Source organism: Protopterus annectens, chromosome 3.part0 (genome assembly GCF_019279795.1).
Source record: "Protopterus annectens isolate FY-2018-M chromosome 3.part0, PAN1.0, whole genome shotgun sequence".
NCBI lineage: Eukaryota > Metazoa > Chordata > Ceratodontiformes > Protopteridae > Protopterus > Protopterus annectens.
This window is the reverse complement of record NC_056731.1, coordinates 407,488,756-407,516,645: the sequence shown is the minus strand read 5'-3', so window position 1 is coordinate 407,516,645 and position 27,890 is coordinate 407,488,756. Positions and strand designations below refer to the sequence as shown.

Genomic DNA, 27,890 nt, shown 5'->3' with positions numbered 1-27,890 from the left:
CAGGAATTTACCATTCAAAGTGAGGCCACTCGACCAGAGCATTAGCAACATTTTCTGCATACCTGGCCAGATTGTCAATGGACAGTATTTGTGCTGGTGCTATGTGGGCAACTCCTCATACGTTTATTACTCCTTACAAAGTGGATTTGGCCTCCAGGGATAGGGATTCCTTTGGTTCCACTGTCCTCAAAGGTGTTCTTCGTAAGCCACCCAGGGAAATGGTGCTAGGGACGCTGTCCCATCCAGTAAGAATTAAGGTGAGATAGGACAACATAACATAAAGAAGTTATGTACTTACCATAACGTTCCATGTTTGTTGTCCATCTTGCCATTCATTCTTATGACCCTCCCTCCTTCCCCCAGACAGGGACTCCTAGAGGACCTAGAGATGAGGTTTTCCTTCCTTACTAAGGAGCTCCTTTGTAGCTTTCCTTGTTGTTTCTATACCTGATGTATCATTTGTAGTTCAGACAAATTATTTATGGTTGGCAGCAAACAAGATCTGGAGAATTACACCACTGCATGATGGGATACCTTCTGCCACGAGCCAAGTTAGAGACTTTGAGCTAGTGTATTCGCCGAATCAGAGCCAAGGATCGGCTCTGAACCCATCCAGTAAGAATGAATGGCGAGATGGACAACAAACATGGAACGTTATAGTAAGTACATAACTTTTTTTTTTTAACTGCTGTATAGGTAAAATGGCAGTAGTGTGAGTCACAGGCATCTCATGCAGCTTCTGGAAGCTATATTAATTTTCGCTTTTTTGTTTGAATTACTATGATGTGTGTTATCAAAGCAGCTCTTACCTCTTTAACAGTAGTTGTTCAACAAAATAAGCAAGCTGAACTGCATATAGGGTTCTAGTTTTTAGTACAAGAGCTTAAAGACCCTCTCCCACTTTCTTCCTGAGGTGTCAAAACTATCATTATAATCCCAGAGCTGTTAACTGACCCCGCTTGCTTGTAATTCAAAGAACTATTAACAGAAATGTAAATTGATTTACTGCTCACCAGTGTCTGCTGTGGGAAGATGTGTATTTTATGTTGAACATTGGAAAAATGTACTGTATTTATTTAAAACCTTTTTCCTTACAGTGCAGCACAGAACAAAAGTCTAACTTTTTTTGAATTTAGGTTAATGATATATTTTCTCTTTCTACTGTGTATGAAATTTTCCAACATCTTCTAGTGGTAGCTATATCGACTACACTGTAACATAAAAACTCTTCTTCTAAACCATTGTATGTGAGCATGACAAATTATCAGTTTTTCCTCTGTTGTGAACATTACCAGGATTTGTACCATTATAGCATTCACTGTTTTTTTTCATAAGATAATGGCATTTAATTTTAACAGTGGATTATGGGTGAGTCAACATGTAATATGGATGCTATACTTTACTGGTATTGTGTTTCATTTTTTTTTTACATGTCCTACATAAGTAGCATGCCAGCTTGCTACTGTGCCTCAGCAAAAGGTCTGAATCTCCATTTCAGTTGTGACAAAAGATTGTTTCAGGTAGATGGATCTTGAAGGTGATCCATGTAATGTACAGATAGTAGTGGGAGGCTATCTCTCCCTGTCAGGAGATTCCCTCTCAATCTACCAGACCAAACTTTCCTAAAACGCTTACTGTCTCTTGGGGGTGGGGGTAATAGATCCTGTTCATTCTTCTCAGATGGGAGAATGGGGTATCAAAGAAAGATGATGACCCATCCCACGTGGAAGCACCTGTGGTTCTTCAAGACCTGAATGAATTGCTCAGTTTAGACCTAGCATACACTTCTATCAAGGTACACATTTCTGCAGTTTCTGCTTGTATTTACCCCTTTCTGTCTTTTTCCAAGTTAATCAATTTTTGAACAGGGTATTGCATTATTGCCTTTTTAACCAGCAGCTATTTCTTCCCTAAACTTTCTAAATTGGGAGACTGTTTTGCTCATTGCTCTGACATTTGCTAGATGGGCTCCTGAATTACAGGCATTAATGCCTATTCAGCCTTTAATAAGAACAGGGTGAGACTTGAAAATGGCTGCAACTTGATCAACAGTTTAATTTCAACTCTCCCAGTTTGAAAAAAAAAAACGAAACTGAGAAATCAGAGACAGGGGATATTGTAAGAATGTGCAAAATTCAATTAAATTACTGGCTAGTGAGTATACTGCCTTGGTACCAGCAGAGAAGAAATTTAAAGAACCCGAAATAAAATCAACCAGAAAAGGTGAACAGAAAATATGAGCTGGACAGAGTACTGCAGCTGTTCAGCAAAAAGCAATTTAGTCTTCAGCTTTGATACAAGAAATGGCTTCCAGTACTTCAGAGGGAAGCTAAATCAAATGTCCTCAGAAATTATTAAAATGTATGATACGTTGGAGGACTATATCAAATAACAAAATGCTGAAAAAAGATGAAGATTTAACTAACTATTCAGATGAATTGATAAAACTGCAAAAATAGGAGGTAAAAATGAAGAGAATGCTGGCTTGAATATGAGACTTCTCAAGAAGGGTCGGGAGGGTGGCTTAATGGCTAAGGTCTTTGCCTTATAAACACAAGGTGCAGGGTTTGAGTCTCACAAGGGATAATTGGCTAGGCTTAAAATGGCTCGCAAGGGCAGTTAGCTTAGTACTAAACTATGAACCTATGAAGAAGAGCTGCTTCAAACAAAATGGTAGAGTTAGAAGAGAGAGAAAAAAATATAGGCATTGACTAGAGTAATCAGGAGTACCTTAGACTTGACATAGATTCTGGTGTGGTGTTGGGAGATGGAGATGAACAAGAGGTGTGGTGTGGCGAGATGGAGATAAATAGGTGGAAGACCAACAACACTGAAATTCATGAATAATAGGGAGAGTGTAAAGCACAGATCACATTTGTGAAATATCACTATGCTAGAAAGTGGCTGAAAATGACTGGACTTTTGTTGACTTTGTTAAACTTGTGGGTGGACTGCAAAGCATGTACCTCATGTTGTGTTATTAATGTTTAGGAGAACACTAAAAGGAGGGAAAAGACTATAACTAAAACAAGTTTTGTTTTTATTAATATTTGTATGAAGGAACATGTATATAATAAAGCATTTTGATAGTATGCAGTGAGTGGTATTTTAAATGTGGGGGAAGTCTTTCAATGATTGTTGTATATGATAAAGATATTAAAGAAACAAGTACTTTTTAGTTATAAGAAATATAGGCTTTACAGTATAACATGAGAAGAAAGGTTGGACAAAAGTTTAATGTTAATATGCTGTGATCTTGGGCTGCTAGTGTGAGGGTGGGGTGTAAAAGTGCACTGATTATATTATATGTAGAATTAAGATATTTTCTTTAATACTTACAAATATGAGAATTTGGAGTGGTGTGCTTGGCTTAAGGTAGAAGCAAGTGTTTTTTATGCAAGTAAGCTTGTAAAACAAGACATTTGATGAAAGCCATGAAAAATGCCAAGTTTCTTAATTCTGCATAGATATCAGCTTGTTATTTTTCCATAAGCAAATGTTAATTGGAAGTCAAGAAGTTTGCTGCTAAGGCAGCTATACATTTTGATGTAAGTGAAATTTATAAAAAATCATTGCTGACTGATTTTACATGGTGGGAAGCAGTCTGCAGGTGAAAGCAATTAATCTTCAGAGTTCTGGTCATTATTTTCTGAGGGAAATGCAAACTTTCAAGGTACATTTGCAAGCAGTTCAGTTTAAAATAAAGTTTGAAATTATATGAAGAGAGAAAGAGTTAGCAGCCTTAATACTTTAATGCATTTAATAGAACAGTGTAAATTTTATTTTTATTTAAAGATAGCTAGTTAACTTTTTCTTAGGGACAGCAGTTGATGTTTTCTGAAAGCACCCAAACTGTTTTTCACTACTGGGAGGGGAAATACAGATAAGAAAAGAATAGACGGCAATCAGTGTAATTGAGGGAACACAGACTATGTAGCATGCACTTTAGCATAGGTGACTATAATTTTTGTTAAGATAATGTCTGTGGGTGCAGCTGATGATTTGGGGCAATTGTTCCTATCTAGAGTGATAATCCTCTTTTTTTGCAGATATACATAGTTTTGTGCATTTGATCTAAGTTAATAGGGGAAAGGGTGTTTTGAAAATATATTTAGGTTTTTGTTTTAGGATTTTTGTTAAAACAAATAGTCTTGAATACTGCAACAGTGGTATGGAAGGACATCCTATGCCACATTTTTCTTTACTGAAGGGATCTCCTGCCAAGAAGTGCCCTGCTGTTTTTTCTTTTCTTTTTTTTTCTTCGTAATATTGTTGTTAGTTGTGTTCATGCCATACAAGAAGAGAATATGTCAGTGTGGGAGGCAGATTTCACATAAAGATTGTCCCAACCAGTGTCTTTTTTTGCCTAGATGCTTCCCACGACCATGCACAATGCTATCCTTCAGTTGTTTGTCACTAAGACACTCTGTAGTCATTTGTCTTCCCTCTCCATATACCCTGCCAACCAGCCTATTAAATTGTTAGCTCAGGGTGCTATGGCAAAATCCTGTCATCCCAAGGGACAGCTTTCTTCTAAGTAGAAGGCCAAAATATTTATGCTTGGTCTGGTTACTGTCCAGTCTGCACTGTACATCTCTCTAGAAACCAGTGAAAGCCCTGAGGAGCTTCCAGTGCTTGCATTGGATTCCTCTGCCATGACCCCATTGGATGCCAGCAAGGACCCGAGTTCTTGTATGTCTTGTGAGGCTTTTCAGACATCTGCTACAGATGTGGAGGGGGAACCACAACTGATTATTTCTAAGGGGGCTTTCACAAATCTTAGTGTAGGAAGAGATTCCTACTATGGTCATTGAATCCTGCCAATGGACTGAGCCACCGATGGTTGTTAGGGCAGATGTCCTGCTTAGGAAAAATCAAAAAAGCCAATCATAATTCCTCTATTGCTAAAGAACCCCAACATGAATGGCTGGATTTTACTCAAGGCTTTTTTTAATGTCTTGATGGCCTTGAAGCCTCCTCAAGGGGTGTTTGTCCCTGGTCTTCCATGCATCCTAAATGGACAAAGGGACCAAATTCCTTAGATGAGGGCCTACATTCTAGGGAGGAATCCATTGCATACTCTTCTCAAATTCCTTCTCGTTTGGACTGTGGCTCAGAGGAAGATTCTTTGAGCCCGGACTCCCCAATGGAAGAGTTATCCTTTGAGGATACTATTGCTCAAATGAGGGAGTACTTTAAGTGGGATTACACCCAGGCCTATGACATCCAAAAGAGATACTAAGAGCTTCTACAAATGGAGTATTCTAAGCTGTCTGCAGTTTCTCCTCTGTTGGGAGCACTTTTGGAAAATTTATGTGCTGCCTGTGTAGTTCCTGACTCTTCGCCCCTGACCCCTAAGAAACCTGACTTGTTCTACAAGGTGTCTGAGGCCTGCAGGTACTTGTTTAAATGTACTTCTTTGACCCTTATTTCCGTCTCAAATGATAAGCCTTCTACACTTTTGCCTTCTTCTAAACTTCTTCCTTCTGGTAAGGATAGTAGAGCTTTGGAAATCTTGGGTTAGAAAGTATGTAGTGCTGCTGCCTTGTTGTTATGAGCTATTAACCAAACCCACATGACCAGGTATGTCCTTGATGTCCTTTCTCAGGTAGCTAAGTTTTTGGTTGATCTACCTGATTCAGAGTGGAAAGCTTCATCTCTTTCCCTGCTTGGTTCCACTTCTCAGGTTTCTCATCACTCCATAAAATGCAGTTACGATTCTGCTGATGCCTTTTCCAGGGCTGCTGCTTTTGGTTCATAGGTTCATCAGTGTGTACTAGGTAATGGTCCTGGAGCCTTTACAAGCCTAGCCAATAGGATTACTGTGGTATTGTGCCACCCGACCTTAATTCCCAGTGCCTCTGTTGAGCAGAGCCACTGGAGTGAATTTTCTATTTCCCATCCACTCATCAAGATTTCTGTTGAAGAGGGCCAGTGAGGTGCTCTGCTTGACATATATGGGAAGTCTATTCCATAGCATGGGCAGTCTCTGTGTTATGAACCTGTCCCTCCAGCATGTTCTGTTGATTGTGGTAATGAGATTGAGGTATTTGGAGCGTGTGGCACAGAGGGATTGGGATTTCTTTAGATGTAGCATTTCTAACAGAGCTAGGTCAGACATGGCTTTGTAAGTCGAGCAGAGATTGCCTCTAGGTAGGTGATATGAGACAGAGAATAGTTGGATTTTGAGTCTGTCCATATAGGACACGTGTTTAAGGCCTTGGATCCTTTTTGTGAGGTAGGTTTGCAGCCTCTATAGTTGTTGCAGGTGTCTGGTGAGGTGCATACCAAATGGGGCATTGTACTCTATGATTGGCCTATTGAGGGAAGAGTAGAGGGAGACAGTTGCCTCTTTCTTCCTGGATGCAAAACCCTTAGTAATGAGATGTGCCACATAGAAGGACTGTCTGACCACAGTGGCAATGTGATGGTCAAAGGAGAGGTTGCTTTCAGCCTGTATTCCCAGATCTCTTATAACTCTTTCTGTGTTCAGTGGACTACCATCGATGTGGTAATTCATGGGAACCGGGTTTTTCTCAAAGGGAATGACTACACATTTCTTTGCATTGAGCTTAAGGCTGTGGTTCTGACACCAGTTGCTGGTCTCAGTGAGGCATTTCTGTAGGATGTCAACATCACTTAGAGAGTTAATAATAGCTCCCAACTTGCAATTGTCTGCAAACTTTGTCAGCCAGAGATCCTTCATGTTGGCCTGCACTTCAGAGAAGTAGATACCAAATGGGAGAGGACCCAGGACCAAACCCTGTGGGACTCCATTCATGACTGGTCAGCAGTCTGACTTGGAGTCGGCTACTTTCACACTGTGGGTTCTATCTGTGAGCCAGTTTACAACTCATCTATTGATATAGGGGTTGATGCCTAACTTAGTGAGTTTTTTCTGTGATTCCTGAGTGGCCTGTGATGAAGTGTTATTCTTGGTGTTGTCTTCGGGCCTTGCCTGATGATATTAAAGTCAAACTTTTGGATGCTCCTCTGGAAAAGAAAAATCTTTTTGGGACAACTGCTGCTGCTGTCCTTTAAGTCCCTCCAAGATAATGGTAAGGCTATGCAGGAACTCGAGCATATTTTTGTCTCCCTATGCTCAACTTTCAGAAGAATTACTCTTGTAAGTCTGCCTTTGTTTGTAGGTAGACAAATCACCCTCACAAAGGTAAAAAGAGGCCCAGGCATATTCCTTCTGCCAAGTCCACTCAGACTCTTACTTTTGAGAAGCATTTCTTTCAGGACAAGCCTTCCTCTATTTGACATTTTGCCGCCTCTTCCTCTCGGCTAGGTTCTCTTGTCTCTCTTTGCCTTTCTTTCTCACTCCCAAATTGGGAACAGATCACCTCAGAAGCTTGGTGCTGGCTTTCATTCTTCTCTTCCCCCCTTCTACTTTCAGGTATTCCCCAGCCACCTCAAGACCAATTGTCTCTTTTCCCATAGGTTCTGCAGTCCCTTTTGGATCAGGGCACCATTCAACTTGTTCCACCCACTCAAGTGAGAAGAGTTTTCTACTCCAGGATGTTTTTGATTCCTCGGAAGGAGGGGACTTGGAGACCAATTCTGGACTGCTCTCTCCTCAACACTTTTCTCAGGGTCCCTTCTTTCGAGATGTTGTCCCTTCAGGCTTTGTTTCCTCCTCTTCTTCCCCAGGCTGACTTTGTCTCTCTAGACTTCAAGGATGCCTATCTTCCCATGCCCATTCACCCTCTGTTCAGGAATTTTTTTTACATTTCTCTGTTTCTTCCTCTCATTTTCAGCTGCCCTAAGGGTATTCACCAAATGCAACACTCCTGTCATTGCTTTTGCAGGCATTGAGGGATACATGCATTCCCTTATCTAGATGGGCTGCTTATTCAGGCTACTTCTCCCAGCAGTCTTCTACAAGATCTTTACCTTACCACTTGTCTTTTCAAAAGGCTTGGGCTGACCATCAGTCTTAAGAAGTCAGGGTGTACACCGTCCCAGGATCATATTTTTCTCGGTTGCAGAATTCAGAACATTCCCATGTTGGCCTTTCTTCCTGTTTCCAGGTTTTTGTTTCAGAAACTTTCTTTCAGTTTCTTCTTTCTTTGTCCTTTCTCACAGCCAGGGAATTTCTTGGGATTCTGGTGTTTATGGACTCCACCATTCCCATGCTTAGTCTTGCCAGGCTTCCTTATCCTCAAACGTGATAAATTTCTCTCAATTTAAGACTGCCCTTTCATGGTTCAGTTTATTTTCAAGAACTGTTCACAGATGCCTTAGACCTGGGGTGAGGACACTTCTTATGGCCCTCTGAAAGTTCTGGGTCTCTGGTCTCTTCATCAGAGGTCAGACCATATCAACGTAAAAGTGATGAGGGCTTTGCTTCTAGCTCTACAGGCCTTTCATTACATTTTTCTTCCTGGCCCACTGAACATCTTCACAGACAATACCACTGTGATGTGGTATATTAACAAATAGGGGAATACAAGGTCTTATCTCATTTGCAGGCTAGCTCTTCAGACCTAGGATCTGGCTATCAGTTATCAGGTGACTCTTCAAGTAGTTTACATTCCTTAAGAGCATAATCTAGTGGTAAACCCTCTGAGCAGGTCCATAACTCAGGCTCATGAATGGATGCTTCACAGAGATGTGTTTCTGGATATAATCCAGTGGTGGGGTATTCCTCAGGTAGATCTTTGATAGACTTGATGATACTAGTAACTTTACTTGAACAAATGATAACCAAAAACTTGTCACTTCGGCAACTAGGAAACATTTCATTTTCAGCCAGTGACAGAACGATCTTTGTATCTCTCTCTGTTCTATGAAAATACTCATCTTGTAGAGAGACAGGTTCATACTTGTTTTTTTATCATCTCTTCCTCTTTATCTGTCTTCCAGAGAAGTACCTTACAGATATAAACTCTGTCCCATATGGATAACTCTGTAAGCAACTGTTTACATGCTCTTTGATGCATCAAACTTCATTTTACTTTATTTTACTACTAATATCACTTGTACAATTTGGGTTACATAGACAGTCTCCTAGGAACCAAACATATGAGTTTTCACTTATTAAGGTCTTGGAATGTTTCTCTTCTAGCTTGTTCTCTAGAGTGAACTTTCCTGAGTTATTTTCAAACTCCAGAATGACTTGTTCTCTCTCAGACGTAGGTCCTCAATCCACTACATCTGTTTAATGCCGCAGCGTTAGTATTCTCTCCTTTTTCTTTCCTTCTTTCAGTCTCTCTGTCATATTTCTCCCAGCAGTGTCTTTTAAAGGAATCCCAATATGGCTTCTACCCCTCTCTTTTAAAGGAAAACAAGTATGACTACCTCCATTCCAGACATTCAGCAGCCTGCCCATCAGAATTATCATAGTTTGTATGTATGTGTATGTGTATATATATATATATATATATATATATATCTGTATCTGTATAATTACTACACATACCTCCTTTCCATCTCAACCTTTTTCTCCCACTGCTTTCCCTTCTGTCTTCACCCGCCAAGCTTTGCTGCTGTTCTGTGCATGATATCCCTTGACTTTCTTCTTCTTCCTCTACTCATGCATATCCCTTCAGCCAAACTGTTATTGGTACTTGCGTATTATCGCAACCACATTTCAAACAGCTTAATGGCTCTTTTCCAAGCCATTAAGCTGTTTCTCCTGTTTGAAATCTGACTGAAATAATAGGTAGGTTCCCTAACACTTACTCTGACAGGAAATAGAAGAAGTGAAACACGTATTTATAACTTTTTTGGAAAGCCAACTATTTGAAAGAAAATGAAAGGTTATGCTTACTTGCAATGCGAATGATGATTTAAACAAACAAGCACTTCTGTAGAGTAGAGAAGCAGTGCCAAGTACATAAGCAATGTCAGAGAATCATTGGCAAAAATGTGTTAATTGAATAAATGGAGACGATAAGCTGTGATGAACCCAAGCTATTCCTCTGAAATAAATGATAGGTTGTGTTTAACAGCTGGTACTGCTAACGCATATTTCCACATAAAACTCATGCCCATGCTGTACAGACGTATTAATAGCACACATAACAGGAGCACTGCCGTCTAGGGTTACCACGTGTCCCACTTTGCGAGGGACAGTCCCTCTTTGGGCAGTTGTGTGCTGCAAAAAAATTGTAAAAATGGCAAATGTCCTGAGATTTTAGAACAAAATTATTTCCTATATTTTATGTAATAGTTGTATAAAGCAGTTATTCTGTATCTGAAACACGTAAATGTTATAAGAAACAGAATAAGCAACTAAAATGTTACAAGAATAAGCTTGCAAAAAAGTGAAGTTCTGTCTTTTGTACTGGCCGTGGGTAAGTTTTGACCTGCAAAATCCGACGTTTGTACCAAAAATGTTTCACTTTGGGCATTTGAAAAGGTGGCAACCCTACAGCCGTCATTACCAGCAAGAGTGTGTAATGAAGGTAATGTAGTACATTCAGGCAAACTTATCAGTAGCAACTTCTCAAAACATATATGTCTAATTAATTCCAAAATGGAGCTGATGAAACTTGCCTGATAAAGTACGATATGAAACTATAAAACTTCAATTGTGATCAACAGTCCAGACTTTCAGTCTGCTGTTCATCAATGACAAGTAAACAATACAATACAGTATGGTACCAGCATTCAAGTTCTCAAGCTACTAATGTCACAATATTACAAAGAATATATAAAGTACACTACATCGAAGAAAGTTACAGTACTGAAAACAACGTTATGAAAGAAAACAAAATAAGCTTCCACTTTTTGAAAATTTTCGTCAAACCATTACGAACTATTGCAGGTTGGAAATGTGGTTGCGATAATATGTAAGTACCCTGTTATTTGTTAACGAATTTGCCACCATCCCCACCTTGCTCATCTCTTTCTTCTCCTTTATCCCTGTTCTCTTCAAAACTTTAGTACTTAAGCCCACTATATAGTTATTTGCCACTGTATTCTCTTTTTTCATTAGCCATTTCCCCAGTGTTACTCCTCGAAACTTCCCCTCCCTACTACATTTTCATTAATTCAATAGTATATACTGCCAAATATTTTTGTGCTCTGTTATCCCCTACAACACATTACTTGGCCGTGTTACATCTTATTGCTTTTGATTACTGTTGTCCACTTACTTTCTGGTATACCTGTATCACTGGACCAAGTTGCTTTGTCCTGTGCACAGTTTCTCTGTCTTCTCTAATCTCTTTTGCCTAATCCATTTTTCTCCACACACACTTGTGCTATGTTTCTCTGGAGACCTGTGTACAAAATTCTTAATAAATTAAGAGGATATTTACTGGGTTTCAGAAGGAAAATGCATAAAAAGTAAACTAGCTGCACCTAAAGTATATCATATTAAACGTGTATAAAAACTTGTTTGAAAGATAAAAGTTAAAAAGTTACTGTACTTGTCGTTTTTTTTTTTAGTGAAGTGTAATAAGTAAAGTAAAACATGTGCAAAGGTACATAACTGCATTTATTACTGTGGGAATATGTTACAGTTTTACCAGGTCTTGCTTGTTCACTGTGCAGATTTGAGTTTTCCAAAGTATGCTGGTTTGAGGGTTGCTGAATTAGGTCACGCGATGGTTTCCTTATAGTCTGGTTTGCTGAGTATTACCTTTCCTCATAGACATGTGACTGCAGAATCAGTTAGGGCATCTTCTGAATTAAAACTAAAGCCACCACAGGAAATGCTGAATAAGGACTTAAATTGAAGAACTATTTATTCAGAGTAGCATTTATAGAAGGTAACAGAAGACTCTGCAGCTGCTGATGCATACCCTGTCAAATTTCTTTTTCAAGTTAACAAAAAAGCACTGCTCCCCTAGTAGCCAAAAGACAACATAACTGTGAGAAAGAAAAAAAAAGAGCAAAATAGTTTGCAGAATTTTTAAAATGATGTGTGAATGTTACATAATGTACTTTTGCTGATAAGGCAAAAGCTTTGCTCAGCAGTCATTACATCCCATGGTCCAAACATTTACAGTTTCTGCAAGTATTGAAAGAAAAAAGTGGCATCAGCATATGGAAAGTATGAAGCGTGTCCATAGATATTACTGAAAGTAGCATCATGCATTGGCACATATGTCTCCATTAGTCTGTGGACACACCTTACACAATCCCTAAGGTGAAGTCACAGAAGGATAGAATGAACGTGTGTGGTCTCTGCTTTAATAAAAAAAGGTTTAGGAACCTTGTTATTGAAATTCACTCGAAACATGCAAGGACTGGCACGGGAGAAAATGCATCATGACAGATAACTCACCATCTTCTTAATGCACGTATGAAAGCTGGAAAATCTCCTTGAAATGTAAAGTACAAAGGCCTTCAAGTACAGTAACTAAATGTAAAATATAAGTCTAGGTCCAAGTTAAGATGTATCCATGATAATTTGATGCAGACTTCCCCATGATGCGTTACACTCAGTGAATTTCTCCTTGATCCCAGGAAAGAACTTGTATGCACTAAAATGTCTTGCTGATTAGTCCATTGTCTTGTTATAAAGAACTTTACTTAGTGTTGCAAACAACAATGCATTATCTTGATTTGTAAAGATATACCAAAATTTAACATGTACTGCTGCCAGGACAGATAGTGTAGTTTAATATTCAAATGAGAGCAATACAGTTTTTAATATTGCCCTTTAGGACTTTGAAATTAAATTTTGGGCTGAAAAGCAACAAATAGGTTCATAGTTTAACAGATCACTAATAGGCACGCAGTCCAAGAGACCGTTAAAGTCTAAGTAACAAACCTTCAAATTGGATATGATTTCCTATACAGTTTTGCTACAAAATGTTGTTTTTTCATTTTGTGTTGTTAAGGATGTTTTCCCTGAATTTTTTTTCTTTGCCATGGTGTTATGAAAGTCTGAACCAACAATGGCGCAGTACTTAAGTTAATATATAGGCTACTGAATTTCCATGTAGAATGTACCAGTAGTAGTGTCTTACTTCACAAAAGTACAGGTTATCAGCTCTTGTCGGTGAAACACCTCACATTGTAAATTAACGTGATGATGTAGTGAACTTGCAACATAAGCAAGAAATGATTTTCCAAAGTGGAAAGTTTTAATTACAAATAACACTGCAGTCACGTGCAAATCATTGCATGATACCTACCATGGCATCATTTTGGAGGCATGGTTATACAGAATATACGACTCCAGGAAAACTAAAAAACCCAGCAACACAGTGTAATATTCATTTGTTTGCAAAATCACTTGTGGCTTTAACTTGAAAAGTATAATGGGAAATTAAATTAAATGTAAAGCAAGAATGCTTCTAAATGGAATCAATACACTTTATGGAGCTTAGCCATATTCTTATTTGCCACAAAGCACTGTCTGGTTAAGTGACTTGTTCAAGGTCACACATAATAGACACATATAGTTTGAGGGAATCAAACCCTGTACTACAGGAAGTAGCTTGTTAACAGCTCATAACCTTAGTACTGTGTACCACCTGCCAGAGTATTAGTGATGGATAGCTGTACATCTTTTAGTTAGAATGTTAACGTTTTCTGACATTGTTGTGATTATCTTGTCATTTTTCAATGTTTTTTTTTTTATTTTGTGTACTGGGTTTTACTGTTTGCATGTTTACTTGGTAGGAAATGCATTGCTTTAAGTAAATTACTTGATTATTAAACCAGTAAATTACTTGATTATTAAACCTGAATGTTTGTGGCTGATAGTTTATCTGTTGAAGGCCTTACTCATTTTACCTTTGTACCAAACTATGTGGCATCTGCCCTTTAAATGCTGAATGTTTAATACTAACTGCCATGATCTGAATATTTAAAGATTGGCTTTTAAGGTTAAACAGAAAGTTGTGTTTTTTTTTGTGTTACTGGTGGCAGCATATCTTAAGGATTGGGAAAGGAGGAGTTGGTGCAGTAAACTCACAACAGGTAGTGTGTGTGTGTGTGTGTGTGTGTGTGTGTGTGTGTGTGTGTGTGTAGAACAAATCTGGCCAAGCTTCAATTAGTGTTTATAAGGTTGCACTAAAAGGCAATGACTCACACAGAGGTGGGCAAAATCTTGGGGAGCCAGTAACTATGACCTTATACAACAGCAGACCACTGGGAATTTATTTGAATGTGACCAGGAAGTGTCTGTTACCAAAGGAATTAGTGCATGTTTACTGCATACCCTTCAAGCCAGTTACCTTTTGCATTTTAAATGGTATTGGTGGGGTGGGGGTGTTGAGCCCCATATGCCTGGTTTTGTTGCACATTCATGTATTGATCGCATCAGTGTAGAAGTTGAAGCCTCTGTCCATTGTACATTAATTACAATTGGGGTTCTAGGCCTGTTCCTCACAGCCCAATTCTTCCTTTTTCCTTTTTATTTCTCCTTTCTTCAGGTTCTCTGTGTCCTCTGCATTTCCTTTCCAACTGCTGTCCTTGTATATCTTTCAGTGAGATTCCTTACGGTCTTTCTCAATCCTTTCCACCACTGGTTACCTCCTTCCTTTTCTTGTATGTCTTCAGAATTAAGCACTCTGGGCAGATTAAAAGTTAGTTAATCTACTACATTTTACAGCAGTAAAGGCTTCATCTTACTTTGTTCCTCCAATGGTGGTTTGCTGACAGGCATAATTTGGGTGGCTGGCCTTGACCTTTGAGTTTGCTGCTCCATTACCTGCCCTTCCTAGGCCTCCTGCGGTATTTCTGTGTTTAGCAGGATTGTATGTTCCTGTAAATGTTCTTTTTAAGCCGTTGTGGAAATTGTGTGTGGCACCTCTTCCACATGAGATGCTTCTTTTTTAACTTGCTCTGTATAATCTCCTCTCTCCACATTTAGGTTATATGTTTAAAGAACTCTCATTTATTTTGTCAAGATTTTAATCATGACAGGCCTCAAGGCTTAGTCCCTCCATATGGGGATCCTGGCATACTTTAAATTTAGTTACCATGACATGTCAGGGTTGTATGTTCTCTTTCCAGTCACATTTACTTCTGTTCTTGATTCTTCATTTCCTTTCCTTTTCCTCCTTTTTTCTTTGTGCTTGCTCCATTTCCTCCTTTTTTTCTTTGTGCTTGCTCCATTTCCTCCTTTTTTCTTTGTGCTTGCTCCATTTCCTCCTTTTTTCTTTGTGCTTGCTCCATTTCCTCCTTTTTTCTTTGTGCTTGCTCCATTTCCTCCTTTTTTCTTTGTGCTTGCTCCATTTCCTCCTTTTTTCTTTGTGCTTGCTCCATTTCCTCCTTTTTTTCTTTGTGCTTGCTCCATTTCCTCCTTTTTTTCTTTGTGCTTGCTCCATTTCCTCCTTTTTTCTTTATGCTTGCTCCATTTCCTCCTTTTTTTCCCCTCACAGCTGAACTGCCCCTTAATTGCAGAAGAACCTCTTTTAGATATTTGTTGTGAAGTTAGCCACTCAGTGTCTGCAGCTACGTTCAATAGCATTTATGTGTCCATCTTTTAGTCACTTCATTATCCCTTCCTCAAACTCCAACATTCTGTCTCCAGATTTAGTTGATCCACTCCATTGTTCAATTACTAGTGAGCACTTTCTTCCCCCTCTGTTGTCCTTTCTTCTTCAGAATGAGATTGAGCTCATCATTTTACGTTGCTAGTTTTCTTGTGCTCTAGCAGCATACACCCATTTGGTGGAAATACTTACGTTTGGAAATCACGTGCATGCTAGTTTGCAGGTTCATTCTCTCTGTGGATATTGCTAAGATGGGGTGACTATTGCTGAGTTGGAGGAAGAAGTGTTAGCAGGAATTTGACTGGCTTTATCCCAATTTGAAAATTTCATCTTCAGCTTGACTTTATATATTAAGAAAAGATGTACACTGTGAACTTAAGGTGGCTGTCTGAATGGTGAGAGAATAGTTTGGATACGGTGTGCATAAGCCATTTCTTTCTTTTGTCTGTGTGTGTGTGTGTATGTATGTATGTATATATATATATATATATATATATATATATATTTATTTATATAAAATACACACAGACATGCGTGCGTGTGTTTGAAGGGGTTTCATTGTTTGTTGCACAACTGTGTATCAGATGTTACTGTGCTAAGTGTGGGGCTTAGGCTGTGTGATACTTGTATTATCATTTTATTATACAGAGCATTAAGTCTAAACAAATTTTTACAAAAAAAAAAAAAACTCAAGCTAGATGATATCCTGAACAGACCAGTGAAGTAAGTCAGAAAATTGGAAGATGGAGTTTGAGGGTAATGTTGGTGGCCCTTGAGACACACAATATGGACCATAAAAACGATACGTAAATGAGCACTTTTAACATATTTAGAATGAAAGGAAGTACTTTAAAATAAGTGTGTGTGTGTGTGTGTGTGTGTGTGTGTGTGTGTGTGTGTGTGTGTGTGTGTGTGTGTGTGTGTGTGTGAGAAAGAGAGTGCCTGTGGTGGTTATGAATTGAATGAAGTAGACTTGCATTAGATATATGAATAATATATTTGATAAACACAGTGGGAGTGTGGTCTTTCCTTTTGTAATAGGTTGTGGAAGGTGATTGTACAAATAAGATTAAGGAGAAAATTAAGATAGACGTATGAAGGTGTGATCAGGCTTGAGAAAGCTTGTGCATCTGCATTCTGGGTATATATTTTTAGTTATTTAACTTCCTTTCTTTAGTTTAGTCTTATGTGCAGCTTGGTTTTAAATTGCCTACAGAGATACAAGACAAACCTTTGCCTCACAAAGAACAGTGCAGCAATGCATCATATTGGTCTTTCACACAATATAGATATGGCAATTGCAAGATGTACATTCTTTTTTGCTTTCTAATTGTGTGCCTTCTGTGTTAAACAGAGATGTATAAGATAGCTGCCATGCTAGCTTTGTGTGCAAGTATTAAAAACATCCTAAGCTGATTCACGTTAACCTTTGAGCTTTTGTGACAGTTTTCGAAGCCTAGCTTTATGGTGCTGTGTGCATTGATCCTGACAGCATTCCTTGAAATTAATTTTTAGGACATTTGCGATTAGAAGAATTAGAGATGCCTTCAGAGAGAATAAATCATGCGTAGATTCTTCGGCTGTTGAAGCACAGATCAGAAAAGCTCAAGAAAGTCTGGCAGTTATCCAGCGACAGGTAAAAGGAGCACAGATGACTGATTTTATTGTAACCCTGTTTTCCATTTTTATTTGATTTTTCTTAAGCAGACATATCTTTTGTGAATTTGGCGTAGTGTAATGATTTTGATTTGTGTACTAATGGCTTAGATGAGTAGTTTGACACACAGAATATGATGGAACATTACTGTTTAAAAGCCTTTTTTTATGTTTCCGAATCACCCTTTTCTATAACCTGTGCCAAGTGTGAAGTTTAAGACTGTAACATGTAGCCCTTTGTTACTACAGGTAATTTCTTTTGGACACCTTTTATGCCACTCTTGACACCTTCAATTGCTTTCTAACTTTTTAATGAGCTATATATGTCATAGCCAGGAGATAATAGTGACCATTATAAGCCACCGCTTCATTAGTGAAGAGATTTCCAGCAAGTAATATTAACTCTTGTATACATCACTGTGTAGTGTATATTAGCAACACATCCTGTCCTTTTCAAGGAGTGAGAGGTTATAATCCCCCAGATGTGGAATATTAGCTCGTTCTTCTATATGGCACTAATTCTGAAAATTCAGCCTAGATACTGATTTGATACAAAAACCTAGTTAATTCATCTTTTTTTTAACTTGTGCAAGAGCTCTGGTATTTCTTCTGATTACTTAAGGGATTCTAATACCTCTGCCCTGGGCAACTTGCTGATATTAATACTGAAGAAGAATTCTTTGTGTTCAGTTTCATAGTTTTGAATTTGAGTTGGCTGAACATCACATTTGCCTAGAGTAGGAAAATTATTCATTTTGATAGTGGAATTTTGTCAGAACATTTGACAGGTACAACGAAATGAATTAATGTAATAGCCAAAGTAATACAGATAGCAAGTTGACCCTTCCCCTCTAACCTCAAAGAAATCACACTTTGACCAGTCTCTTAAGAATAGAGTTTGGGAGATGGAAGGCAGATTTCCCTAAGTATAAGAGTGCTGCGATTAGCAGGCTATGTGCAAGTGAAATATGATTCATGGAACAGGTACAAACAAAGATAATTATTGTTCAGAAAAGTCGTATGTAACTATGCAATGTTTTAATAAGGTGCAACACTGTCACCATTTTCATTTCAAAAATTAAAAGCAGAGTGCAAGAAAAGGACATCTGAATAAATGAAGTATGATGTAAAATTCTTGCTGTACTAGAGATGCACAAAAGAAGACACCGACATCCAAAACAGCGAAAATGCTACATAATGATTTTATAGCAGTTGTGCTATACATGCACCAGTCCTAGACAGCCCAGGGGCAGCTAAAGCAGCATGGCAGTAGAAGACAGAGGGTCTCACTGACAACAGATGTGACTGTTAGTCCATTCTTCAGGGTCTGACCATAGATGTGACTATCAATCCATTTTTCAGGGTCTCACTGACCAGGTTTGAATACATAGAGTGACACTTGCAAAAAACTTTGAGATGTACCACCCCTAATTGGTATCCTGTTGTGTATGTATAGATACATGTGTGAGTGTATTTCAGCTTTACATGTTTTTTGAATGCCTGTGAATTTTTGTTTTTGTATGGGAACATTCAGACCAATTAAGCCAGACCCCACTAGCTGCAGACATGCCATGCTTTGGCATTTTCCTGACTTCATCAGTGTAGCATAACTGGATTGTTTTGGCTGTAGCCACTGTCCTTTAGAAACACAGAGCTTACAGCTAAGTCTGATGTCAGTAAACATTAGGGTGCCTGCAAAATATCCCAAATAACATTCAAACCAAAGGGTAAAAGGATCACACAGAGAAACTATTCAGTAAAGCTGCAAGAATGACCCAGCCAAGCTACAGCCTTCACTGTGGGATATCTTAAACCTCCTATAATGGGGCCCGTGGTATATACCCAAATGACCCCTTGGGACATACCAGTGTTTTAGTTACATTGCTTATGACTGCCCATCACTTTTTAATTTTTAAGTTGTTAACATCACAGATTTAGAATTATTTATAGAATTATGTGGAACACTGCCTTCTGAAACAGCATTTTCCCAATCTGATCTCCAGTGCATATGTCAGTAATAGTATTACTTCCAAGTATATGTTTTAAAACTTTCTGTCAATGTTATATAAGAATTTAATATTCTTTTTCATGTGCGCATTGTTTGAAGTGGCTAAATTTGTTGATTTGCTTTGTTCAATGTGTACACATTTATTATTTAGTGGAATTATTCATATGAACGTAATACTGTGATTATATTGTTTTACACTGATCTGATAAAGCCCCCCACCTACTTTTTGGTAGATAGGCACAAGTGTTTTAGAGTCCTGAGTTTATTTTACTTAACTTAATTGGTTATAACAACACCTATAAATTGATAATTCTTCTCTAGGCCAAAATAAACCTTTTCCTTTATGTCAAAATAGTCTCCCAACCAGACTGTTGTTTGTCAATTCATAGGTAAGTACTAGGCTAGCTACCCTCGTGGAACATTTTATGCCAAGACAATTTCCCTTGGTGTAAATCAAACCGTGTGCCTCTTGTCTGGGAGGTAAACACCTTAACGATTATGCCAACCCTTCTTGTAATGAACTACCCAATGATCAGGTTATGCACCCTGCGGTGGTGTTGCCTTCCTGTTTTGATTTGATTCACCTCTACTTATAATTTAGCACTCTGCGGTGGTGTTGCCTTCCTGTTTTGATTTGATTCACCTCTACTTGTAATTTAGCCCTATCTTCACACAGTTAGATTAAGTCCTATTTTGACAAGGATTCATACATTTTTGTTGCTGTTTACATTGATAAGCAAGCCCTTCTTCACTTGTTTCAAGAAGAAGTTCTTGACAGGAACTTCTAAGGTTGCCACCACATGTAAAAGAGGGAACTGAGGAAAAAGGAAATTATACTGGATCTGTGGAGCATATTTTAACTCACTCATGCCTACGAGAACTTGCTGTGAAATAGCTGTGTTCTTGCAAGGCTGTATATCATTTGTGTAGAACGCTGAAATGGAACATTTTTAAAAGTAAGGAAAATCATTTTAAAAAACTACATAAACAAGGTTTTTCTTTACTTGTTCAGTTTGTGTTCTTTCTCTTATTTAAGGTAATTAATTCTGATACTCCAGTATCATGTTTCATGTACATTGTTGTATTAGTGTGGTGTGCTGTCTGCCTTTGATGTGCTGTTGATACTGTATACTCAAGGCATCCCACACAAATAAATGCTGTATTCACTGAGCGGAACACAGCTGGCTTGGCTCTTTAGGCACCAACGAATTAACAAGACATGTCATGACTCATATGGAGGTAGAACATTCTCTACCGAAGAGGGCTGAATTTGCAATGCTGCTGGAGAGGCATATGGCATGTATGCTACAGCATACGCTTTCTTGTACAGTAAGATGTGCTAGAATTTAATTTGGCTTTTAATTTGGCATAATTATCATGGCTTATGATTGTATTTTGTTATTTTTTTTAACAATATCCTAGCTGATTATTTCTTTTCTTAAGCCTGCACTTTCTAGGGTTGGAGTAGTGACTACATTCTCAGAGCTTGAATACAATGCCAGAATTCCTGGCAATACTTCTGTCTGCTTCCCCTCTTCTTCTGTAGCTGCTGGCTTTGCAGCAGAGTACCTAGCCATTGGAACCTTGCCATCCATTCTTGTATCTGTGCCATTGTTTTGTGTCAGTCATCTAGCCCAGGTAATTAACTTCTCTTAAAACTTCCGCAGAAAACATTTTCTTGTCTACCGTTATCACGTGCTGACTTGCTCCTGTCCTTTCTACATGCCTTCCGCTAAGCTGTTTCTTTGTCTTAACACTTTTTTTCAGCATGAATAAAATATCTAAGAAAAGAGATAAAAAAAAAATCATTCTACTACATATGCCCACATAACCCTGAAAAATTTAGTAAATGATAGAGATGTCAGCTGTTTAGGGAAGTGATGATAAACCCACCCTGAAATATATTGGCACTTGTAAGATTTCTATATACATTACAGAATGTATGTAATCTGGTTAAGTAATCTGCTTTGTTATTTCTAAAGGTTAAATTAAAAAAAAAAAATCTGTCATTAGTTATATTAAATTTTTCAACTCTAGATAATAATGGTGTGATTTGGGGATGTTATAAAGTGTTTAGTAATGTGCATCATTTATTACTTAATTTTAAACATGTATTCATTATTCATTTTCAGTCGAACACAAAAAGAATATTGGGTGTAAAGGGGCAAAGGATAGTCCAGTGTCAATCAATTAATAATTTTTTGAGTGAAAGGAAAAAAGCTCTGTGGAATATAACAAGTAACAGTTCTGAGTAATGGTGAGTGTGGCAGAGAGTTGAAGAAGAGAGTACAGGCAGGGTGGAGTGTGTGGAGAACCGTGCCAGGTGTGATTTGTGACAGACTGGTACCAGTAAGAGTGAAAGGGAAGGTCTACAAGAGGGTAGTGAAACCAGCTATGTTATATGGGTTAGAGATGGTGGTACTGACAAAAAGGCAGGAGTCAGAGCTGGAGGTGGCAGAGTTAAGATTTACATTGGGTGTGACGAGGATGGACAGATTAGGAATCAATATATTAGAGGTTCAGCTCAGGTTGGAAGGTTTGGAGGCAAAGCCAGAGAGGTGAGATTTCATTGGTTTGGACGTGCTGAGGAGGGATGCTGGGTATATTGGGAAAAGGATGGAGTTGCCAGGTAAGAGGAAAAGAGGAAAGCCTAAGATAAGGTTTATGGATGTGGTGAGAGAGGACATGCAAGTGGTTGGTGTGACAGAGCAAGATGCAGAGGGCAGGAAGAAATGGAAACAGATGATCCACTGTGGCGACCCCTAATGGGAACAGCCGAAAGAAGAAGGGCACGGTCCTAGAAAACAAGTTAATGCCTCTAACGTTTAGTAGAGTTGAATGTTAATGTGTAAAATTTCTACATCTTCTGTACCCCAGAAATACTGATCAAAGCATACAAAATCTTGGAGTGGGAATAACAGAAGAGCAGAATCTTATAAAAAGACCAGGGAATTAAGGCATGTTCCATTAACTTACATTCAGTTATCTTACCAACTAACTAATCAACAACCTGATATGATAGGTCTCCCAGGAGGATTTTCTGCATTTTGGCAAACATTAGAAAGATGGTACTTCTCTGTCGGCAACATAAATTTCTGAGTGAGAGAATGAAAACAAATTCCTTTACCCTAGGAAATGTTTACAACTCAGCCAGTATAGCAGAATTGTTCTTAGTATATCTAAATAAGTTTCCCTACAGGTGATTGATGACCAGTTGCTGAGGTTCTAACCATCTGAACACAACAGGTCATTATAATCTTTTAGTATAGATCACATTCATATTACCCAGATGGTTTATGGGTATATACAATGTCTGTCTGTGCAAGACCACTGTCCACCTTAAGAGGAGGCTTCCCTTTTCCTCATTGTTAAATATCTATGGAGTTCGTATAAAAAGGTTCAGTGGATGTGGAGTCTTGAAGAGGGTTGCTTCCGTGCAGAAACTCTTGTTCTGACCTTTTACATGTGAGTTGTGGGGAAGCATGCATTTTTTTTTTTCTTTTGGTGAAAGGTTGTGCATCATCCTGACGTAAGGGGAAACGGTTCATATTGGTCAAAAATTAGAATATGACCCCTTTATTTGCTGGTGTAACTTTTTTTTTTTTTAAGCCTATTATTTTTTGCTTCTTTAGAAGATACTGTCTTTCAGTTTTATAGAATTAGGCATTATTTATGCATGACTCTGTTGTAATACAAAACAAACATAATTTATTGCATTGATTTCCAGATTGTTAAAGGTGAGAGCAAACTTGTTTTTTATGATGTAAAAGGGTATAGCCAAGACTGTTGTTAACGTCTTAATAACCACAGGAGGAGTCTTATAAACTGGGTGATCAGTTATTGTTTTTTTTTTTCTACTTTAGTTATGTTGCAGAGGTAGCTGTGACTGTTTTGGCTTTGAGTCTGCATTTCCTGAGTTATGTCCAGCAAGCAGGCACAGCAGAAAGGATTAACTTATTCTGAAAGGCTTATATAAATGAACTTTAACATTAACATTTTCCGGTACTTGCATATTATCGTAACCAGATTTTCGCTAGCATGAAAACGAGTGGGGGAAACACTGCAAGCTGTTATTTGAAGTCCTTACTGATGAAAAGTAAATTTGGAAAAAACATTCAGGAAGAGAGAAACAATCATTTTAGTCTTCTTCCTGTTTTGCGTGCATTACACATGCACGCTTCAACTGTCTCAGATTTCTAGGGCAGTATAATTCATTATGTAACAGCGGAACGAGTTAATATGTTCTGCAGTAGTGAGTGCAAGCTGTTGGGTACACTAATATAGCAAGCCGTGGGCACAGTTACATAAAAACAGAAACATTGCAATGTTCTTACTTGCTGAAGAAAAGTGAAGTGAAGCAATGTTTGGTGAGAGTAATTGCAGTCAGTAAGAGAGTAGCCCTGACAACTGAAGCCTCTGTGCACTTTACTGCCAGCTGCATAACATGGTGTCAGAAAAGTGCATACATAAACAGCGCCACTACGTTTTTCCTTTGTTTTAGGCAGGGTTATTAAAAAAATCTTCACTGTGAAAGAAAACACATTGACATCTTCACAGCATTAACAGAATACATTTAGACATCGTGAAGCAACCGGCATTATCGCGAATGCCTGGTGGTGATAATACGGAGTGCTGGATATCTTACATATTCCCGGTGTAAGGAAAGCAATTTAATGCACAATGCTTGTGTACTTAAGCAGACAGAAACAGGATGTAAAACATGAAAGAAAACACATTGCTTGACATCTTCACGGCATTTATGGTTAAATGTAAACATCGTGAAGCAACCAGTATTATCGTAAAAATCTGGTTGCGATAATACGTAAGTACCCATTTTCCTTATCCAGACAACTTTGTGGTACTGGCAAAGTTCTAGGAACAGATTCTGGAGCACTTAATGTGAGTGAGTCCCTGTTCTGGATTTCTTGGAGGTGACGATCACAATGAAGTTAAGCTGTTCTCAGGCCAGGAACAAATAGTTTTCCGTTTTCTTTCTGGTTGTGCACAAGGATGGGAAATGATGTATGCTTTTTGTGTTTTCTCACTCAAAGTAGTATAGCCCAGGGCGTGCCTCATGATTTCGGGTCTTAAGTAAGAAGCATTCTTATGTTGTAGGTTGCACAGTTGCAGGTGATGAAGATGCATCTTTTCTAAGAACTTTGATAGATCAGGAGGCAAACTTGTAGCAGAGTCCTTCATTTTTTTCACTGCTGAAGGGGATGGGATAGTTGATGTTGACTTTCTCTGACAACACATGTATTGCTTGTGAGACAGGGAAGGCCATCTAGAACCCCATCAGGATTTTCTTAATACAGAGTCTGTGATCTGTAATACAGTTAGATCTTCACATCATTTTGAAGGAACTTTTCTGGGATATTCAAACCATTCCAGAGGCTACTACACATGGGTTCTTCAGTTAATGCTTTGTTAGTGTGGAAGGTAAACAATGTGTGTGTGTGTGTGGGGGGGGGTGTTGCCATTAACACTTGAGCAGTGTGACCATGTTTATTTGGGACTTTGTGCTTATTCTGTGATCAGACTGGTGGAAGTATACCGTACAAGTGGGTGGAATGTCCTGCAGACAGATTGAGCCATTCAGTGGCAGTTGACCTCGATCACATAGTATTTGCCTTTATGATTTCTTAGGTGGACTTTCTTTACTTCAGAGCAAAACACTTAGCTGGCAGACTTTGTTAGGGCAGCTTTTCTATGCATTCCCATTCTTATTCAAAAGGTCTTGTCAAAGACAAGCAGGGACAGAACACACAAAAAACTCTTCTCTTGATAGAGACACTGATGGCAGGTAGGAGCCAGAATTTCTCATCTAGTCAGCAGCAGTCCCTTTGTTAGACAAGTGATCTTGCACTGTAAGAGCTTGCCCACTAATAAGTGAATGTCTTACTTTTATTACTGCTGTGTGTGTAGGAGATGGGGTGGTTTATACTACCATGCACATGCATTCTCTCGCACACCTTGTACTGCTGACTGTCTTCATCTGTCTTTTAAAGGTAGTCTTCATCAGGTGCATTGCCCCAAAAGATGATGTTAACAGCTCTCATTTCCATTCATAAACTTGAGTATAAAAAGAATGCTTATAGTTTTACTATTTGGTCTGCTAGATAGGAAGACATTTTGTAGGTACATGCTGTTTTTTTTCAGTTTCTTTTCATTATCACAATGATTGTTGTTTAAGTAATTCAGGTAGTGCACCAGTGTAATACAGTTGCATTATCATGAACATTCATATCTTACTGGGATGGTGGGGGTTTGATATCTGTAGATAATTTTGTTAGCATTTCAGAATTTTAGTGTGGGTTTTACCAGAATGGAATTTCCTTTGTGCATTTTTTCTAATCTGATGAAACCCAAATCTGCTTCTCACTGATATGTCAATAAAAATGTAATCTACTTCTTCTGTCTTAGTGCTGCAGAAATTAAATTTTCATTCATATTGCTTTCTAATTTATGGTTTAGTCATCAAAATGACCATTCCAGTAAAATATATCATAGATAACTTTTAAAACCAATTTCTTTTTAGTTAAAATTTTGTATCTGCTGGCGAAGGTAAAGCAGTTACTGTAAATGCTTTCAAATCCATCAGGCAATTATATTACTTAACTGCTAAAAGGGACTAAACAAAGGGACAACTTCATAGACACTGCAGATGCAAAAGTGCTTTGCTGGAAATGTGACAGAAATATAAAGATTTCCTGATGTTGTGGCTACAGTGTGACTTTGCTCTAACTGGTAGTCTTAAATTCCAAAATGTAAACAGTGCTTGCATTTAGGTACTGCTGCTAATATACATAAGCAGGGCATTTTTTTGTGGGTGGGTACAATAAATCTGTGCAGTGGTCATCTGTATGTACTAAGTCAGTGGAACTTGAATGTTTCACTGTTGCAGTCATGAGCAAAGGGGTTTCTTCTGCAGGCCATTTCCAATATCTGGCCAGGATTCTTATCCTTCCTCCTTTACACCAGTCTGATGCTGTCTTTTCAAGGATGTTGGCATGTCCTGTTGTAAATGTGATGTCCATCTATGCCATCTTCAGTTCTTTCATGCAGTGTGTGTATGTATGCATCATTTTGAGAAAAGTGCACTAGTTAGTCTGTCTTCACCCTAGGCCAAAAGACACATCAGACTGACTAGATAAGTATCCCACTGGGGAATTTTATTTTATTTTAGTAGTAGTGACAAGATCTTTTATTAAGATACTCTATTCAGCATTCTGATATACCAAGGTCTATGTGGTATATCTGTCCAGTGGATGAAAAGGATGCAGTGGGAGGAAGATTTCCCATAGGGACTACCATGATCCCTTGGTTCAGAATCCAGTGTCCTGAATGGTGAGATCTGCAAGATTTCAGTTTTAAGACAAGGAAAAGAGAAATTATGTTGCAGGCGTACCAGAATAAAAAGTGTCTAACTTAAGATGTCTGCCTTTACTGCAGAGATTACATTCTCAAGGACCCACTGACCAATGGATATCCCACAGACAAAGAAGTAAAACATAAATTCAGAAGTATGTCCAGAAATAAAAAAGCAGTGTGATCCCAGCACTGTCTGGTTCCTAGAGTCTCTGTAGACCTGAGGGCTTTGCATTCATGGAGACATCTTTGAAGCATTTGGCACCTATGCCTACTTTTACTGAGCACACTGGTATTGCCCCTGTTGAGGTCACCTCCCTCTTGGTGTAAGGCATGTCTTCCTGGGATATAACCTGACAGTCCAGACTGAGCTTGAATATCTGTTCCCAGAAGTCCAGCTTGTAACAATGTTTATTAATTGTGGAAGGGGAGGATGTTTTCCACCACCATATTATTTAAAGATGATGTCCATGTCTTGTGGACAGTGATGTCTTTTGAGTGATGCCACACTGATGGCTTCCACTAAACATGCAAAGACCATTACATATGAACTTTGATGCCCGCTACACCATGGCAGCTGCCAAGAGGTGGGTCTACCTTAACACCTTCCAGTAGACTTCTCATGAATGACTAAGGCTTTTTCGGGATTTTTTGAGCTTTATTCAAATTAGATAGCTAGACCCTGACCAACTCCCTGTATCTCGGGTCCCTTCTTTAAAAAAAGAAAGAGTCTGGCTCTCCCCAGGGAGAGAATGACTCCACTAACTTGAAGTAGTAAGAACTAGATCAAGATCCCAGCTTTTCTCCCCAAGTTATGACACAGATGAAGAGAACCCAGCTTCTGCTAGATCTCCACTACAGGGCTTCTCATTTCGGGATAGTCTTTCACTAATGATACATGGATATCCTGGGACAAAAGCTGCCCCCCCCCCCCCCCCAGCTTGTACCTATCTTTCCTGTACAGGAAGCTCCATTAAATATCTTAGAATATCTTTGAAGCCAGACACCCAGCCACCTGCTTCAGAGAGGCTTGACCATTTTTTGCAGTGTACAAGATCCTCACAAATTCCTATAAAGAATAATGACCGATCCAGACACATTGTTCCTGGATACTGGTAGGGAAAATAAACTGGCCCCAGGGTGTGACATACTTTCTGGTGACTAAGAAAGTAGGCTTGGAGACAGATTTAGAAAGAGACTATCCACAACAGCAACCCTTCCTTTTAGAGCCCTGAACTGTCAAACTCACGTGAGGGTGAGAATGTGAAGGAACTCCTGGAAAATGTGGGTGAATAAATGATAAGTCAACTTAAGGCAAAAATCCTTTGGTTTACTTCACAGAATGCTTGGATCCAGTACTAGTTAATTGCAGATAGCTATCTATACATATACATATACATATACATATATATATATATATATATATATATATATATATATATATATTA

At 38.6% G+C, this 27,890-nt stretch overlaps 1 protein-coding gene across 2 annotated transcripts in view; it reads left to right on the top strand.

Annotated features, from left to right (window-relative positions):
• Positions 1-27,890, top strand: part of LYRM4 (LYR motif containing 4) — a 1,219,722-nt gene that overhangs the window by 291,889 nt on the left and 899,943 nt on the right. For both annotated transcript variants that reach the window (XM_044064857.1, XM_044064856.1), the window contains exon 2: positions 16,926-17,046. In XM_044064857.1, coding sequence (XP_043920792.1) covers positions 16,926-17,046 — 121 coding nt within the window. The remainder of the gene's footprint in view (positions 1-16,925; positions 17,047-27,890) is intronic.